The following is a 15,212-nucleotide window of genomic DNA, read 5'->3' as shown; positions in this document are numbered from 1 at the left end:
AAAACCAGTTCAGGGAGCATTTCTCCTCTCTATTGCGCCTTCTTTTCTCTGTCCAGAGTCGCAAATGCAGAGGGAGAAGTGAAAGGCCAGAGCCCTTGGCTGGGGGACCATTTTAGACACAATACGCAACGACTCTGGGCCGAGAGCAGGGAAGTCATGGTTCCTTCAAGGCTCTGATGAATCAACGGGTGGTTTCATTCTTACTGCTCACGGTCGGTAGCTCTCGTACGTGCTGCTCGTCGGCCTTTCCCATGGAGAGAGTAAACGGAACCGCATCTGAGGCATCACTGTGCTCTGCGTGAACGGACGGTGACAGATGGGCCGAGGGTCTGCGGAGGGCCACACTCTGCTGCCCCGGGGAGTCCACGGGGCGACGAATGCCCCGAAGAGAGGAAACCGGTCTCCACGAGGGTGTAGCTGTGATTTTTCCCCCAGAACAAAGATAAAAGAGGGGTCTTCGTCGTAATGACAAGGAACTGACTTGGGTCTTTTTCTCTGTTACAGGCAGCAGAGGGTATGGGCTGCAACTTCTATTCCAGGGTTATGCCCTTACACGCCCCTCCATCGGCCAGGCGCAGCCCCTGACCCTGGGACCCGGGAGGGGTGCAATTATGTCGTGATCGAAGGCCCTACCAGAGCCATGGGCTGCAGACCTTCATCTGTGGACTTCATTAAGAACATAATATTTCATACGTTTGGGCTTCTACAAAAATGTCATTGAAACAGCCACCATTAACCAGATGAAATGTGCTGCCGGTGTCCATGTATCGGATGGATAGTGGTCACGTCAAGATGAAAGCTTACTGTATCTGACCCCAACTTTAAGGTGTCTGTGACCCTGCAACGCTCCCTGGCTTCCTAGACATCACACACATGACTTTCTAAAGCAGCGCCCTTCAGTAGGGTTTTCAGAGATCTGTGCTGTCTGCTGCAGAAGCCACCCATGTCCGTGGGGCCATTGAGCACTTGCAACATGGATGCTGTGACCAAGGAACTAGTTACATTTCAATCAGTTTGGATTTGAAAAGGGCCCTGTGGCCAGTAGCGACTGTGTCTGCATCAGGTGGGAGGGCTCTACGGGTTTGGGCAAAGCTGTCAAGGCCAAAGAGGGTGACACGGTGACGGACAGTGCTGGGGGCGCTGGTCCCCTGCAAGTCCAGCCAGACCTGGGGGAGACCTTAGCAAGCTGGCAAAGCTGACCGCTCTCAACAGCCTCTCTTCCTCCCCCCCCCCCCCCAATTTCCCTGTAAGTAGCTGTGCTGTCTAGGAAAAGACATTGTTCTTAGCCTCTCCCGTCTGTAGATGAGTCTTCAGGAAAGATGGTTTCCCTTAACCCAGTGGTTCTTGGTTTTTCACTTCTGGTTGCAAATCATCAACTCTGCTGATTGCTGGAGCTGCAGCTGGTGACTCCCCATCCCCACCCTCCGGGGCCACCCCACCAGTGACAACACAGGCAGGGGTGGCCTGACTTCCTTTAGTGTTTTTGCCGATGTTGTCTGCACAGAACGCATAGAAGCGTTGCCCCTCATCCCAGGCAGAGAGCAGACCAGCCTTCCTCCCACACACAGCTGGTGGGGCCACCTTCTCCTGGACCCTCTCCTGTTGCGCTCCACAGTGAGTATCACCCTTCTCATCCGCGCATCCCAGGGTCTCCTGTGCCCTCACTGTGCATTGCTTTGATGGCTTCTAAAACCCAGGCTTTTGCTCATTTGTCCAGTGGTCATGAGCACCAGGTGCTTTGCTAGAAGCTTCCAGGGAGGCAAAGGTGAATTAGGTAGTGGCTTGCCCAGGCTTCCTAGGATGAGTAATAAGACACCCTCCCACCCACACATGTGAAGTAAAGGTTCAAGGCAGTCTGTTCTGTGATTTGTTCCTTACAGGAGGGAGAAGCAGGCACTCGGGACAGGTGACAAGAAGGTGGTCAGCACTAGGAGAGTGAAGCCCCCAGGAGGGCCTTGGGTCTGAGAGACTGCCCCATGGACAGGATGCCCGGGGCAGCATTCTCTGTAGCAGTGAGAAATTGGAAGCAAGCAAACTTTGCACCGAGAGGTGACTGGTTAAGTGAACTGTGACATAACCAGACAATGGAATACCCCACGGCTATCCAGTCTGACGATCTGACGAGAGCTCCACGTTAATCCGCAAAAGTGGGCTGGGAAAGAACGTTAACTAGAAAGCCGGATTGATAAAGATTTGTGCAGTCCGATTCCCTTCCCATTAACTGTGTGTGTGTGAGGTTATGTTGCAGAGAAAACATCTAAAAGGATGCATCTCAGAAAGTGACTAATAGCCAACCCAAGAAAGGGTTGTTTGAGCAGTTTTAATTGTCGTCATCGTATTGATTTGCTCTGGGGTGGTTGTTGTTGTTATTTTTGTGCAATATGAAATGTACAAAATCTCCTTTATAATCAGAAAACAGCAAAGCTCCTTTATTTTCAAGGACTCCTCAGTGACTACGGCTTTGTCTTTTCCAACACGCGTACCCTCTGCAGTTTCCCGTCAGCCGAGGCTCTGTAGCTGACCAGTGCGACAGGCGAGTTGTCGCCGAGCCCGGAGCTGGACATGGGGGGCGGCCACCAGCCTGCCAGAGCCCGTCTCCTCCTCCCTCTGCTGAACAAGCCCCTGGAGCTCGACATCTCTTTTCTCCATATCTGTCTGTCTGCTCTGAAGCCCCCCACCAGGACTCCCCACTCACAGGCTACTGCGGGGCAGGGGGCGGGCGCCCGACCCAGGCTTGCAGCCTGCTAGACAGCTCAGAGACCCTGCTTTCAGGCTGTGTTAAAAAAAGCAGAGCTACCAAAAAAATGCAAGAGATGATTCAATCTCGGTGTAGGAAAGTGAACAAAAATCAAAGTAACACCCACATTCCTCACTCGCATTAGTATCTGTATCCAGCTCACTGGCTCCAGTGAGCAGGGAGGCTGGGGTTCCATGATGATGTTTTTTTAAAGTAAACTCTACACCCAACAATGGGGCTTGAACTCACAACCTGGAGATCAAGCATCCCAACGTTCTACTGAGTTAGCCAGCCAGGCGTCCCTCCATGATGATTTTCGTGTCGATTACTTAAGGATAGAGGAGAACAGAAAAATAATGGTTGGATAGTAATGGAGGCCAGCCTAACTTTTCTCAGAGGTACTTTTTTTTTTTTTTTTGGTAAATTAACAGCTCTCTCTTCCTTCTACCACCACCAAAGCTCCTATACACATCTCCTATTTTCTGGCTTTCATGCCTTTGTGGATACGTTTCCCTGCTCTCAAGCAGTGTTCTCTCCCCTCATTGCACTTCCCCATCATCCCCAGCCTTCAAGAGTAGGCAAAAAATGTCACCTCCTCAATGAAGCCCTCCTGGATTTCCCTAGTGCTGGAGTCATGATTTCCTCCTCTTAATTCCCAAAGCGATTGGTAGCATTTAGCATTGTTGGTATTTGCAGCAATGACGTATCCATTGTACTTGAATGTGAGCTTCTTGAGGACATGGATCATGTCTCATACCGTGTTTAAGCCGAGCAGGTGTATCTGGTGTCAAGACACACTGAAGGAGTAGCTGGGGGATGAAGAATGTTCCCTCCTTCTCACACAGCCCTTTGCATTCTGCAAAGAGCATTGCACTTGACCCTTGCCACAAGCCCTTGCAAGCCAAGGAAATCTAGGCTCGGTGAGGGCATGTTGCTTCTTGCTAAGGTCCCACAGGCAGAAAGGGATGGACCCAGGGACAGCTGGGGGTCCGTCGTGCTTCCCCTCACCACATCCATTATGCTGCGGGACATGGGCAGGCTTTTCAGATTTGAGCAGTTGCAGCCCCATAATGAGGCCACCCTTCCAAGGGCGAGAAGAGATTGGTGCGGTGCTGAGCCAGACACTGGAGCACTCCCAGCAGACCCGAGAGGGGCCTGCTTTCAGTATGCTTTGTTATGTGTGGGTGTTTGCCTCCTTCTCAGGGGCGAGAAGAAAATGAAAGCGAGCTTGGAGACTTTGCAATGGGTGCAATAAAATCTCCCAAGAGTATTCTGATGGAGGAGGGGAACTAGATGGAGGGACTTCTGCAGTGTCTTTTGATGGTGGGTCTAGGGAGGAATAGGTTTTGATTTTACTCTTTGACTCTCTCTAAATTTTCCATGAGCCAGACACACATTTATAACAGCAACAAGACAAGCTTCACAAAAAGCTAATGTAGGATCTCAAAGTCGCAAAAAGTAGCCACAGAGAATTTAATTACTAGTCCTGGCTACCTTTCAGGCCACCTGGAGCAGGCTGTGAGTACCTTCTGGGAACGAGCTTTGCAAACAGGTGTATGGTGTAGGGAATGGAAGCACCCTGGGGCTTCTTTAAAAAAAAAAAGGCGACAAGTTATTTTTATGATAGTTCTTAAAATAAAATTTCATGCACAAAGTAAAATATTTAAATGGTTTACAAAACCTAAAGGAAAAAAATGAAAGTCTCACTTTCCACTGGCCATAATTGTTCTATCTCCTTCCAGAAAATGTTTCAGTACTGATGAGCAGTGAAGTGTGTAACTTTTACATACTTTTTTTTTTTTTTTAAAAGATCATGCAACATAGTCTTCTACCTTGCGTTTCTACCTGATGCTCTTGGTGACCTCCTTGTATCAGTGTGAGGTCTAATTTATTCTCCTTATGGACTACTTGTGTGTTATTGAAGGATGTATCAAAATATCACCAATTGCTGGGTATTTAGGTTGTTTCTAGTTTTTTTGTTCTGCAAAAAAAAAATACTGCCACATGCATCTCCCAAGGTGTGTCTTTATGTTCTTTTGTGAGAATAACAATAGGGCATGTTTCCAGCAGATCAAGTGCTGAGTCAGAACTGTTGTGCTTTGTAAATTTTGACAGATAGCTTCATCCTCTGAAAAGTTTGCACAGGGCAAGGGCAAGAGGGCAGGAGGGGTGCAAATATTAACCATCCTGTCTCCAGCACTGGGGAAACCCCAAAGGGCTTCAATGAGGAGGTGACTTTTTTTTTTTTTTGCTGACTCTTAAAGGCTGGAGAGTGTGGGGACACGCAATTTACACTCCCCACTAACTAGCTATAACCATACCAAAGCCATTCTTTCTTCTTGGGAGTTTGTTTTCTTCGATATTATCTCTTCATATTCAGGCTTTTTATGCAGGTAGAAAGGAAGCCCCGGTACTAGAAATATATGAAAGTGAAATATATGAAGTGTTTTCTGGCTAATGTCTCAAAAACCTATCTCCCTGTTCCCCAAGCTGTCATAGAATTACACGAGCTGCTTTGGGAATTTCCACGTTTAACTGGGCATTTTTTTTAAAAAAAGATTTTTTTAAAAAGATTTTATTTATTTGACAGAGAGAGAGAGATAGCGAGAGCAGGAACACAGCAGGGGGAGTGGGAGAGGGAGAAGCAGGCTTCCCGCAGAGCAAGGAGCCAGATGCGGGGCTTGATCCCAGCACCCTAGGATCATGACCTGAGCCGAAGGCAGACGCTTAATGACTGAGCCACCCAGGCGCCCTGAAAAAAGAATTTATTTTTTAAGAGCATGTTTCAGAAACAAAATAGAGGACGGTAAAGTCAATGGGACGATATGGAATTTGGCGGCGGGGCGAATCTCTGAGATGAGGCCAACATCCCTGCTCCCAAACATCCACCACTAATTTCAGCATCCATTGGTGAGTTTCCAATTCCAGGATTCCTTCTGTAGCTAGTAGCTGGCACCATAAGAAGTGCTTTCTCGCCTCTTCATTTATTTTCTCATTTATTTGCATCAGTATGGATTCCTGGAGCCTCACGTAATTGGATGTGCTAGAATGATTGCCACCATTACTTAATTTGGTGCCCAAATCACCTCCGATTTGGCTAGTGGGAGCCCCAGCAGGTTGGCACCTACGTCCTTTTGATGAGTCCTCATGGTCCTTCAAACACTTGCTTCCTGATGCAAAAACAAAAAACAAACAAAAAAACAGTCAGTTCCAGGTTCATCTTAGTGTCTCTGCCCCAGCTCCGGAGTCAGACATTTCTCTAGAGTCCTGCTTCCTTTTGGTAGAGGAAGGTATTTAGAAACTAAGATCTGGGCACTGGATGCTTATTCTGTTGTGTCATTTCTTCTGGGTCCTTTCAGGAGACAATACATGTACATATACACACAAATCATCTGTCTGTCTATCTTTCTATCTATCTATCTATCTATCTATCTATCTATCTATCTATCTATCTATCTAAGCTTTAAAAACATGAGTCCAGGGGCACCTGGGTGGCTCAGTTGTTAAGCATCTGCCTTTGGCTCAGGTCATGATCCCAGGGTCCTGGGATCGAGCCCCGTATCGGGCTCCCTGCTCTGCAGGAAGCCTGCTTCCCCCTCTCCCACTCCCCTTGCTTGTGTTCCTGCTCTTGCTATCTCTCTCTCTGTCAAATAAATAAAATCTTAAAAAAAAAAAAAAACATGAGTCCAGGGGCGCCTGGGTGGCTCAGTCGTTAAGTGTCTGCCTTCCGGCTCAGGTCATGATCCTGGGGTCCTGGGATGGAGCCCCGCATCGGGTTCCCTGCTCGGCGGGGAGCCTGCGTCTCCCTCGCCCTCTGCCCCTCCCCTCTGCTCATGCTCTCTCTCTCTCTCACGCTCTTTCTCTCAAAATAAATAAAAAAAATCTTCAAAAAAATAAAAAATGAAAACACGAGTTCATCTTGAGCCCTCAATTCCAATAACCAGCACAAGGCACTCCCAAGGCATTTTTGAGAAGTTGCTGGCAAGAAGGTCGCAAGGAACAAGTTCTGGCCACCTTCTTCCTCGCCTGCTGAAGGCCAGAGAGGACTCTGAGGAAGGAAGAAAACCAGAAAGTTTTTGCGAGATTTCACCGTTTTTCCTTTCTTCAGTTGAACCACTTTATTGGGGTCCAACTACAAAGAAACTGCACATATTTAAAGTGCAGAATGTCAGTTCTGACATACGTATATGCCCACGAAACCTTCACAGGATCAGTGGAGCCAGCATATTCTTCACCCCCACCCCCCAGGCTTCCTGGTGTGCCTCTGCCCCTCCCCCTCCCCCCTCCCCCTCAGCACACCCTCCCCTGCCTCTTTCCCTCTCTTACCAGGAAATCACCGGTCTGCGTTCTCTCACAATAGATTAGTTTGCATTTTCTAGAATTTTATGTAAGTAGAATCACACAGTATGTGCTGCTTTGGTCTGGCTTCTTTACTTAGCATAATTATTTTGAGAGTCATACGTGTGGCTCTGTGTGTATCTGTTGCTCATTCTGATTCCATTGTGTGGCCACGCCACGGTTCGCTTATCCCTTCCCGAGACTTGACAGACATTTGGGTTGTTTCCAGTAACTCCTACTATAAATAAAGCTGCTGTGAACATTCGTATATCAGTCTTTGTATGGACACATGCTTGTGTTTTTGTTAGGTAAGTACATGGGAGCAGGATGGTTAGATCACAGGCTGAGTGTATGTTTAACTTTTTCAGAACCCGACAAACCGTTTTCCAAAGTAGTTGTACCACACATCAGGTACTGAAAACCACCGTACTTTCAGAAAAGGAGGTTGAGTCACGATGCTGTATTATGGAAAGGAAACCAAAAGGTTAAGGTTGGATCTATGAAGGGGAATTGTTTTCTTCTAGAAATTTAGGGCGTGGTGCTGGACATGGTTCTTTGGAATATGCTGGCTAAAAGTATAAAAAAAATGGCCAGCTCAGGCAGAGACCCTTCCTTGAAGAGAGGCAAGCCGTTTTTCCCTGAGTCATGTCGGGGTGGGTTTACAGAGATTCAAAGCACATAAGAACAATAGCCAAGATTTATTTAAGTCAGCTTGGAGGCTCTTTGTGTTAGGGAACTAACTTCATCTTCTTTGCTAAACAAATCCTGGGACCTCCTTTTCCTGCTGGAGTCAGGGGACAGAGAAAATAGGGCCCAGTTTCCTATCCTGGGCTTGTAAATGGAGCATGTAGGTAAGCGCTGGGACTCTGAACCCCTCTGGGAGAGGGACCCAGCCCTTGTCCCCCCATGTCCTTGCCACCTGGTTACCCTGCGGAGTCTGGGCCCAGAGGGTTCTCAAGTCAACCTCCGTCCTATGATCTTCAGGAGCCCCCTGGTTGATAAAATAAAGGTGGGGGCATTTAGCAAAACAGCTCTGATTGAGAAGTTGAGTCAAGAGAGAACGAGCTAATGTAAAAAGTACGTGCTGGGAAAACATTAAGGCCCCGAAGGGCTCTCAGAGGAGAGGTTTCTCTCATTCCTCTGTTAATGACCAAGATCATTTTGAAATCTAGAATATTCAGCTTGACATCAGTGTCCTGTGGACTCTAACTTTTGCTTGGGATTCTTTCTTTTCATAAGAACAAATGAATTTAACATTCAATTTCCACCTTTAGGTGTTTATTACTGTTCTTTTGTAAGACAGACCTCCTTTTGATTTTTGTCCTCTCTTTCTAGAAGTGAGCTTGCATCTCTGATCCATCATGATGGCCACAGAATTCACAGTGAGTATAGCCATGCTCCTCAGTCTCCTCCAAACGCACTGTCGTCTTGCCTGTTTTGGGGAGTGTGGGAAGGAACCCGTGGTGGGGAGGGATTTCTCTGCGCGGTCTCCCTGGGGCAAGATCTCGGCTGAGCTGTGCCCCAGAGGGGCCATTGGCCCTGGCACAGAGGTCTTTGCAAACACACAAAGCCAGAAGAACTTTGGGGTATGTGGTGAAGTGAGAGGAAAATGCTATTTGAGATTTTATTAACAGGTAAGCGTGTTTATGATTTTTAACTAGATGAGCTTGGTTCTGTGTGTCTGTTCTTTTTTTTTTTTTTAAGATTTTATTTATTTATTTGACACAGAGAGACACAGCCAGAGAGGGAACACAAGCAGGGGGAGTGGGAGAGGGAGAAGCAGGCTTCCCGCAGAGCAGGGAGCCCAACGCGGGGCTCGATCCCGGGACCCTGGGATCATGACCTGAGCCGAAGGCAGACGCTTAATGACTGAGCCACCCAGGTGCCCCCTTTGTGTCTGTTCTGAAATCAAGACAAACAAGGGTGAGGGACAACCCATAATGTGGTTTAAAAAAAAAAAAAAACCCTGGTGAGCCCATCGGTTGGGCTTCTTGCATAACAGGACAGAGCCTTTAGAGAAACCACAGAATGGTCTATGGGTGTTCAACTTATACAGCTGCACAGGGCCCGTACCTAAAAGTGCCACCTGCTTGATTTAATGCTCTGCTGTCTTGAAATTCTTAACAAATTTTGAACAAGGGATCCTGAAAATTATGTCGCCTGTCCCAGTGTTTGTATATGTGCATGCACGGGAGAGGGCATGAATGTGTGTGTGTGTGTGTGTGTGTGTGTGTGTGTGTGTTGGTGTTTCATGAGCAGAGGATACATAGCTTTCAGAAGACTCAGAGGAATCTGGACCCGGAAAAGTTAAGGAGCCTCTAAGGAACCTTTTGGGAGTATGGAATAGAGAGGAGAAATCAGAATCATTCAGAGTTTGATAAAAGTTTTGTGCCCATCATTGGTCCCAAAGGGGTCATACCCTGTCTGAGCACTTGTCACATATCCTGTCACTGTTGGTTTGCCTGTGTGTGCCCTCCACTAGGAGATGGGTTCCACAAGAGCAGGGAACCCTGTCTGACTTAGCCGCTACTGCATTTTTAGCATGCATACAGTACCTGACGTAGCCTTGGTGTGCGATAAACATTCGTTGAACATATAAATCTGCCAGGTGATCCAAGCAGACGCTCTCAGAAATGCCTACTTTCGGGGCACCTGGGTGGCTCAGTTGGTTGGACGACTGCCTTCGGCTCAGGTCGTGAGCAGTCTCCTGCTCGGCTGGGGGGTCTCCTTCTCCCTCTGACCCTTTCCCCTCTTGCTCTGTCTCACTCTCTCTCTCAAATAAATAAAATCTTAAAAAAAAAAAAAGACATGCCTACTTTCCATGCATACATGTCTCTGTCTTGTCATAGACTTTTGGGATGGGGAGGGTCATGTGGTCCACACCTCTGCCATCCTGCAGTCCTCCAAAGGATTGTCCTTGACCTAACGGTGTCTGGTACCTCCTTGCAGAACCCCATCTCTAACTTATCCGACGACTACAGCTACCACTCCACGTCTTCCATGGATGACTACGTGAACTACAACTTTCCAGACTTATTCTGTAAGAAAAACAATGTCAGGCAGTTTGCGAGCCACTTCCTCCCACCCTTGTACTGGCTCGTGTTCATCGTGGGCGCTGTGGGCAACAGTCTGGTCATCCTTGTCTACTGGTACTGCACACGAGTCAAGACCATGACCGACATGTTCCTCTTGAATTTGGCAATTGCCGACCTTCTCTTTCTCATTACCCTCCCCTTCTGGGCCATTGCCGCCGCTGACCAGTGGAGATTCCATCCCTTCTTGTGCAGCATGGTCAATAGCATGTACAAGATGAACTTCTACAGCTGCGTGCTGCTGATCATGTGCATCAGCGTGGACCGGTACATCGCCATTGCTCAGGCCATGAAAGCGCAGACCTGGAGGCAGAAAAGACTCCTGTACAGCAAAATGATCTGCTTCACTGTCTGGGTGTTGGCGGCCGCACTCTGCATCCCAGAAATCATGTACAGTCAACTCAAAGAGCAATCTGACATCACCATCTGCACCATGGTTTACCCTAGTGAGCAGAGTGCCACAGTGAAGTCGACTGTTTTGACCCTGAAGATCGTCCTGGGCTTCTTCCTCCCTTTCGTGGTCATGGCGTGCTGCTACACCATCATCATTCACACTCTGTTACAAGCCAGGAAGTCATCCAAGCACAAGGCCCTGAAGGTGACCATCACTGTCCTTACTGTCTTTGTCCTATCTCAGTTCCCCTACAACTGCATTTTGTTGGTGCAGACCATCGATGCCTACACCGTGTTCATTTCCAACTGTGCCATTTCCACCAACATTGACATCTGCTTCCAGGTCACCCAAACCATCGCCTTCTTCCATAGTTGCCTGAACCCCATCCTCTATGTCTTTGTGGGTGAGAGATTCCGCCGGGATCTTATGAAGACCCTGAAGAGTTTGGGTTGCATCAGCCAGGCGCAGTGGGTCTCGTTCATGAGGAGAGAGGGAAGCGTGAAGCTGTCATCCATGCTGTTGGAGACAACCTCGGGGGCTCTCTCCTACTGAGGAGTCTCTGCTCCGACATGGATGGCCCTCTTCGGAAGTCATGAGAAATCCAGGTACGGCTGCCCCACGGATGCAACTGGAGGGAAACCAATGATGAAGAAGAAAAAGGAAGTGTGGAAAAAGAAAAACCCGGAAAAAGATGAATTTGGGCAATTACTTAATTTAGACTTTCCAAGCCAGAGTTTTCCAAATTGACTGGCTGTCCCATGAGACTGTCACTGTCATTGGCAGCAATGGCCACAATTTTCAAAGGAGGACCAACAGACGATCTTGCAGACCACCCTGGCTTTTTGCCACTTGCCCAAGCATTAATGCAGCTGACCTCTGGAGTTCTTCTGTGACTCCATAGCTGGCTGCAGGGTTGACCTGCCCAAGGACTCTGCTTGTCCACTCGTGTCACAGGGGTTGGTCAGACTGTGCAGGGACCCTGAGAGCCCGAGTTGGCAGAACCGGCCCTAGCTCTGTCATGGGCTCACTCTGCCGAGTGGCTTTTGGGATGGTCCTCTTTGCTCCCTATAAAGCGGGTTGGTTTTATTGAGCCTCTTGTTTCTGAGCTTGCTGGAAAGATATCTGCCTCCACGCTGCTTCTCCTTTTCTTACTATATAGTGCTGACGTGTTCAAAGGCTTCCAATTGAGAGATGAGGCTGAAAAAAAAGTAATACAATTCACTTTTGCTTTGTGTCTTTTAACTATCTGGCTCTCACATGTGAAAACATTTTATATATTGGAAAAAGTGCTTTTTGATGACTGCGTAAAATACCCATTACTTGTCACTTTCTTCATCATTTCTGTATTTTAAAAGTGTCCCATTAAAGGTCCAATAGCCCTATTAGAGTGTGAAGAATAAGGCCAAGATAAGGAAATAAAATCTCCAAAATACCTTAAAACCATCTTGACTGCCCATTTGTTTGTTTATTTTTTGAGATTTTATTTAAATTCAAGTTAGTTAGGGGCGCCTGGATGGCTCAGTCATTTAAGCATCCGACTCTTGATTTCGGCTCAGGTCATGATCTCAGGGTTGTGAGATCGAGCCCTGCATGGGGCTCCCTCCTCAGTGGGGAGTCCGCTTAAGATTCTCTTGCTCCCTCTCCCTCTGCTCCCCTCTCTCAAATAAATAAATAAATATTTAAAAAAATAAAAAAATAATTCAAGTTAGTTAACATATAGTGTATTACTAGTTTCAGAGCTAGAATCCAGTGATTCATCACTTGCCTACAATACCCAGTGCTCATCACAGCAAGTGCCCTCCTTAATGCCCATTCCCCACTTACTCCCCCCCCACCTCCCTTTGGGTGCCCAGTTTTTATCTCTCCTCTGGTCAAGCTTATTTCCCAGGTTTGTCCCAATGAGTCCAGTGGAATTTCCAAGGGGAGCTATTCGAGCGGCACACAGACCACCCGGCTTTGCCACTTGCTCTCGAGGAGGCATCTGATTTTTTCCGAGAGCTGTGAATCACCACCGGCGTTTCAGTCCCAACAGCATGGCTTCCAAAGGGGGCACAGAAGCCCCGGACTCTGCCACATCCTCCTCCTCCTCCCTGTCCATGTCTAAAGTACATGTTCGTAAGCAATAAAGGGAGCACAAAATGGGCAGTAATACGAAGGCTTTGCTAACCCATCCCGTGTGCAGGTGGCTGGGGGTAAATAAGCATCGATCGGTCTGGGACCAGCAAAGCGACATGGGCCCCAGTATAACAAGCGCTGCTTACAGTCGAGGGGAGGGTGACGTCCCCAAGGCCAGTGTATGGACAGAGCCATCGCTCAGCTACTGTTTCCGGGAGACCCCAGGTGGCTTTTAAGGAACTCGGGAGAATAAGCAACAAGCACGGTTGCAGTGAGGTGGAAAGAACACTACTGAGTTTGGCTTTTCCATTCAGTGCCCTTCTGATACTGTGCTTCTGAGACCATGTGTCACAGGGACCCCGGTGGAGCTGAGGACGTGGGGAGGGGTGGAGGGAGAGGGGGTGAGCCCTGATTGTGCTTGCTGGGTCTACACTTGGCGTAGAGTTACTCAAGACACAGCAGAATGGAGATATTATAGGAGTTGAGAGGTCATGTACTTTTGACCAATGCACGTTAGTTGGAAAAAAAATGCTAGGGACTCCACCTTTCTCCCCTCTGATTTTTACGAAAGGGGGTGTGCGATGCCCTGAGAACGACAAACCCGGGTTGCATCTGACAATGGTCATGCCTAGTTCCAAGGGCTTCCTTTAGGACATGACTGTCCCTACTGTCCCAGACCTAACACAGCTCCAACATGGGATTAGACAGGCTGCCATTGGACCACATGGTAAAGATTTTAAGTATGTTTTATGGCAAATTGTCTTAGTTTTTAAATGATTGCATAAATAGGACCATTTTACATTCAGACGAGTCTAGGTTTTGGTAGCAGATTTATCCAAAGATAAAAACGTTGGAAGAGCCAACACAGGGAAACCCATGAGGAACTGTGACTCACTCGACATTTCTAGAAAATATGCCATGTGAGTACTTTTTGAAATAAAGTTAAAAAAGGGTTATCATATCAAATTATGGTTGACGAGAACTCCATAAATGAGAAAAATCAAGAAACTGAATTTGAAAGATGGTGTGTTTTCATGATCAAAAAAGAAATCGTTTTTTTTTTTTTTTACCAAAATTTTTTTTTTTTTTAAACTAAGTTTAAGTCCACACATCACAACATGGACATTCCAGTGGGGTTGTTGTTTTGAAGTAGTGAATGGCTGGAGATTCGTTCTTCTGGGGCTGTGGAACATTCATCCGCTTGGCAAACATTTCTGTATGTACTATGAGCCAGACCGTCTCTACTCACCAAGGCTATAACAGGTTCACAGTAGCCCTTTCCCTCAAGATGCTAACCTTCTGGCAATATGGAAAAGCCAAGCGCCATGTGGACTCAGATATGAAGGACAGTATGCAAGGCTCTGTCAGGTGACAGCCCTTGGCTGAGGCGCGTGAGGAGGCCTCGTATTTACAGACTGATTTGTAGATAGTACCGAGGACAAGCTCCCTGTGGCAGCCTCTCTGGGTGAGCCGCTGAAGAAGCGTCTTTGCGTGTGTTCCAGATCTGCTGTATGGGCCAAACACCCTCACCGCACACATCATGCCTTGCGTGAGGTAGATACACTATGTGGAACTAACAACCTTGTTAAAATTTACAACTGGCCATTTCTCAAATGTGTAGTTCATATATCAGAAGTCGGCTGCCGGAGAACTTCGGAAAAAATAGAGACTGGCAACCTTGAGCAACATCACGTTATGTCCTTAGGGTAGTAGTGCTGCCCTGTTCCCTACGGGCAGGCTGAGAGGAACCGGTGATCAAGGGAGGGCTGGCTAGAGCGGGACTGGACACAGTGCCTTCCCATGGCCTGGCGAGGGCTCGGGTCGCTCCCTGTTGGCTCCCATGAGAGAGGCGTGTGCTCAGAATATCTTCCCTTGGGCCATAGCCGTTGTTACAAGTGGTTCTGCGCAAGGAAGCGACCAGTCCCAGTGAGCGCCTTCCATTGCTCTGGTGACCCTTCACTGGAGGCCGTCACCGCTGTGGTGCGGTGGTGACGGGTAGTGCGTCCATGATGGGCTTCAAGGCCCCATGAAGGCTGTAATGAAGCATGAAACCTTTGGACACCGACTTCCTGCCACAATAAATGAAAAGCCGTCACACGCGTCCAGACAGCTCTTCGGTGTTTTGAACAGTAGCTTGGTGTCCCAATTCTGATTTGGCCTCATAAGTTGAAGCTTCCCATGGGGTCCAGGTCAAGGGATGAGCAAAGCATCCCCATCCTCCCCCTACACCCCGGCTCGGGTGCGCGAGGACCTTTGTCCCACGCTGGACTGACCTCTTCCTTCTCCTACACTCTGGTCAAGGGGGTCTACATGACTTTGAAGAAAGGGAGATAATATGGCCTCCAGCACCCTTGCCTTACACATTTTAGATGCTCAAAAGGAATCTCCCTCTTCATTCGACAGGTCATTTACTGCACACGATCAGTGAATACCGGGCTGTAGAGTGTGGTCATTGTCACATCCAAGATGCCCACGGTGCTTCGGCAGGGCAGTCTCTTTCTCCCCCACCCCATCCGCCCCTCCTGTTGCAGTTCAG

At 48.0% G+C, this 15,212-nt stretch overlaps 1 protein-coding gene across 1 annotated transcript; it reads left to right on the top strand.

Moving 5' to 3' along the window:
* Nucleotides 1–1,566: 1,566 nt before the first annotated feature.
* Nucleotides 1,567–11,173, top strand: CCR9 (C-C motif chemokine receptor 9). The gene is made up of 3 exons (XM_021683060.1): nucleotides 1,567–1,614; nucleotides 8,411–8,457; nucleotides 10,025–11,173. Exons 2-3 carry the CDS (start codon nucleotides 8,437–8,439, stop codon nucleotides 11,111–11,113), a joined length of 1,110 nt encoding a protein of 369 aa, XP_021538735.1. The 5' UTR covers nucleotides 1,567–1,614; nucleotides 8,411–8,436; the 3' UTR covers nucleotides 11,114–11,173.
* The last annotated feature ends 4,039 nt before the right edge of the window (nucleotides 11,174–15,212 follow it).

Source organism: Neomonachus schauinslandi, chromosome 1, assembly GCF_002201575.2.
Source record: "Neomonachus schauinslandi chromosome 1, ASM220157v2, whole genome shotgun sequence".
NCBI lineage: Eukaryota > Metazoa > Chordata > Mammalia > Carnivora > Phocidae > Neomonachus > Neomonachus schauinslandi.
The sequence above is the reverse complement of the archived record's forward strand: the minus strand, read 5'-3'. Positions and strand labels throughout refer to the sequence as shown.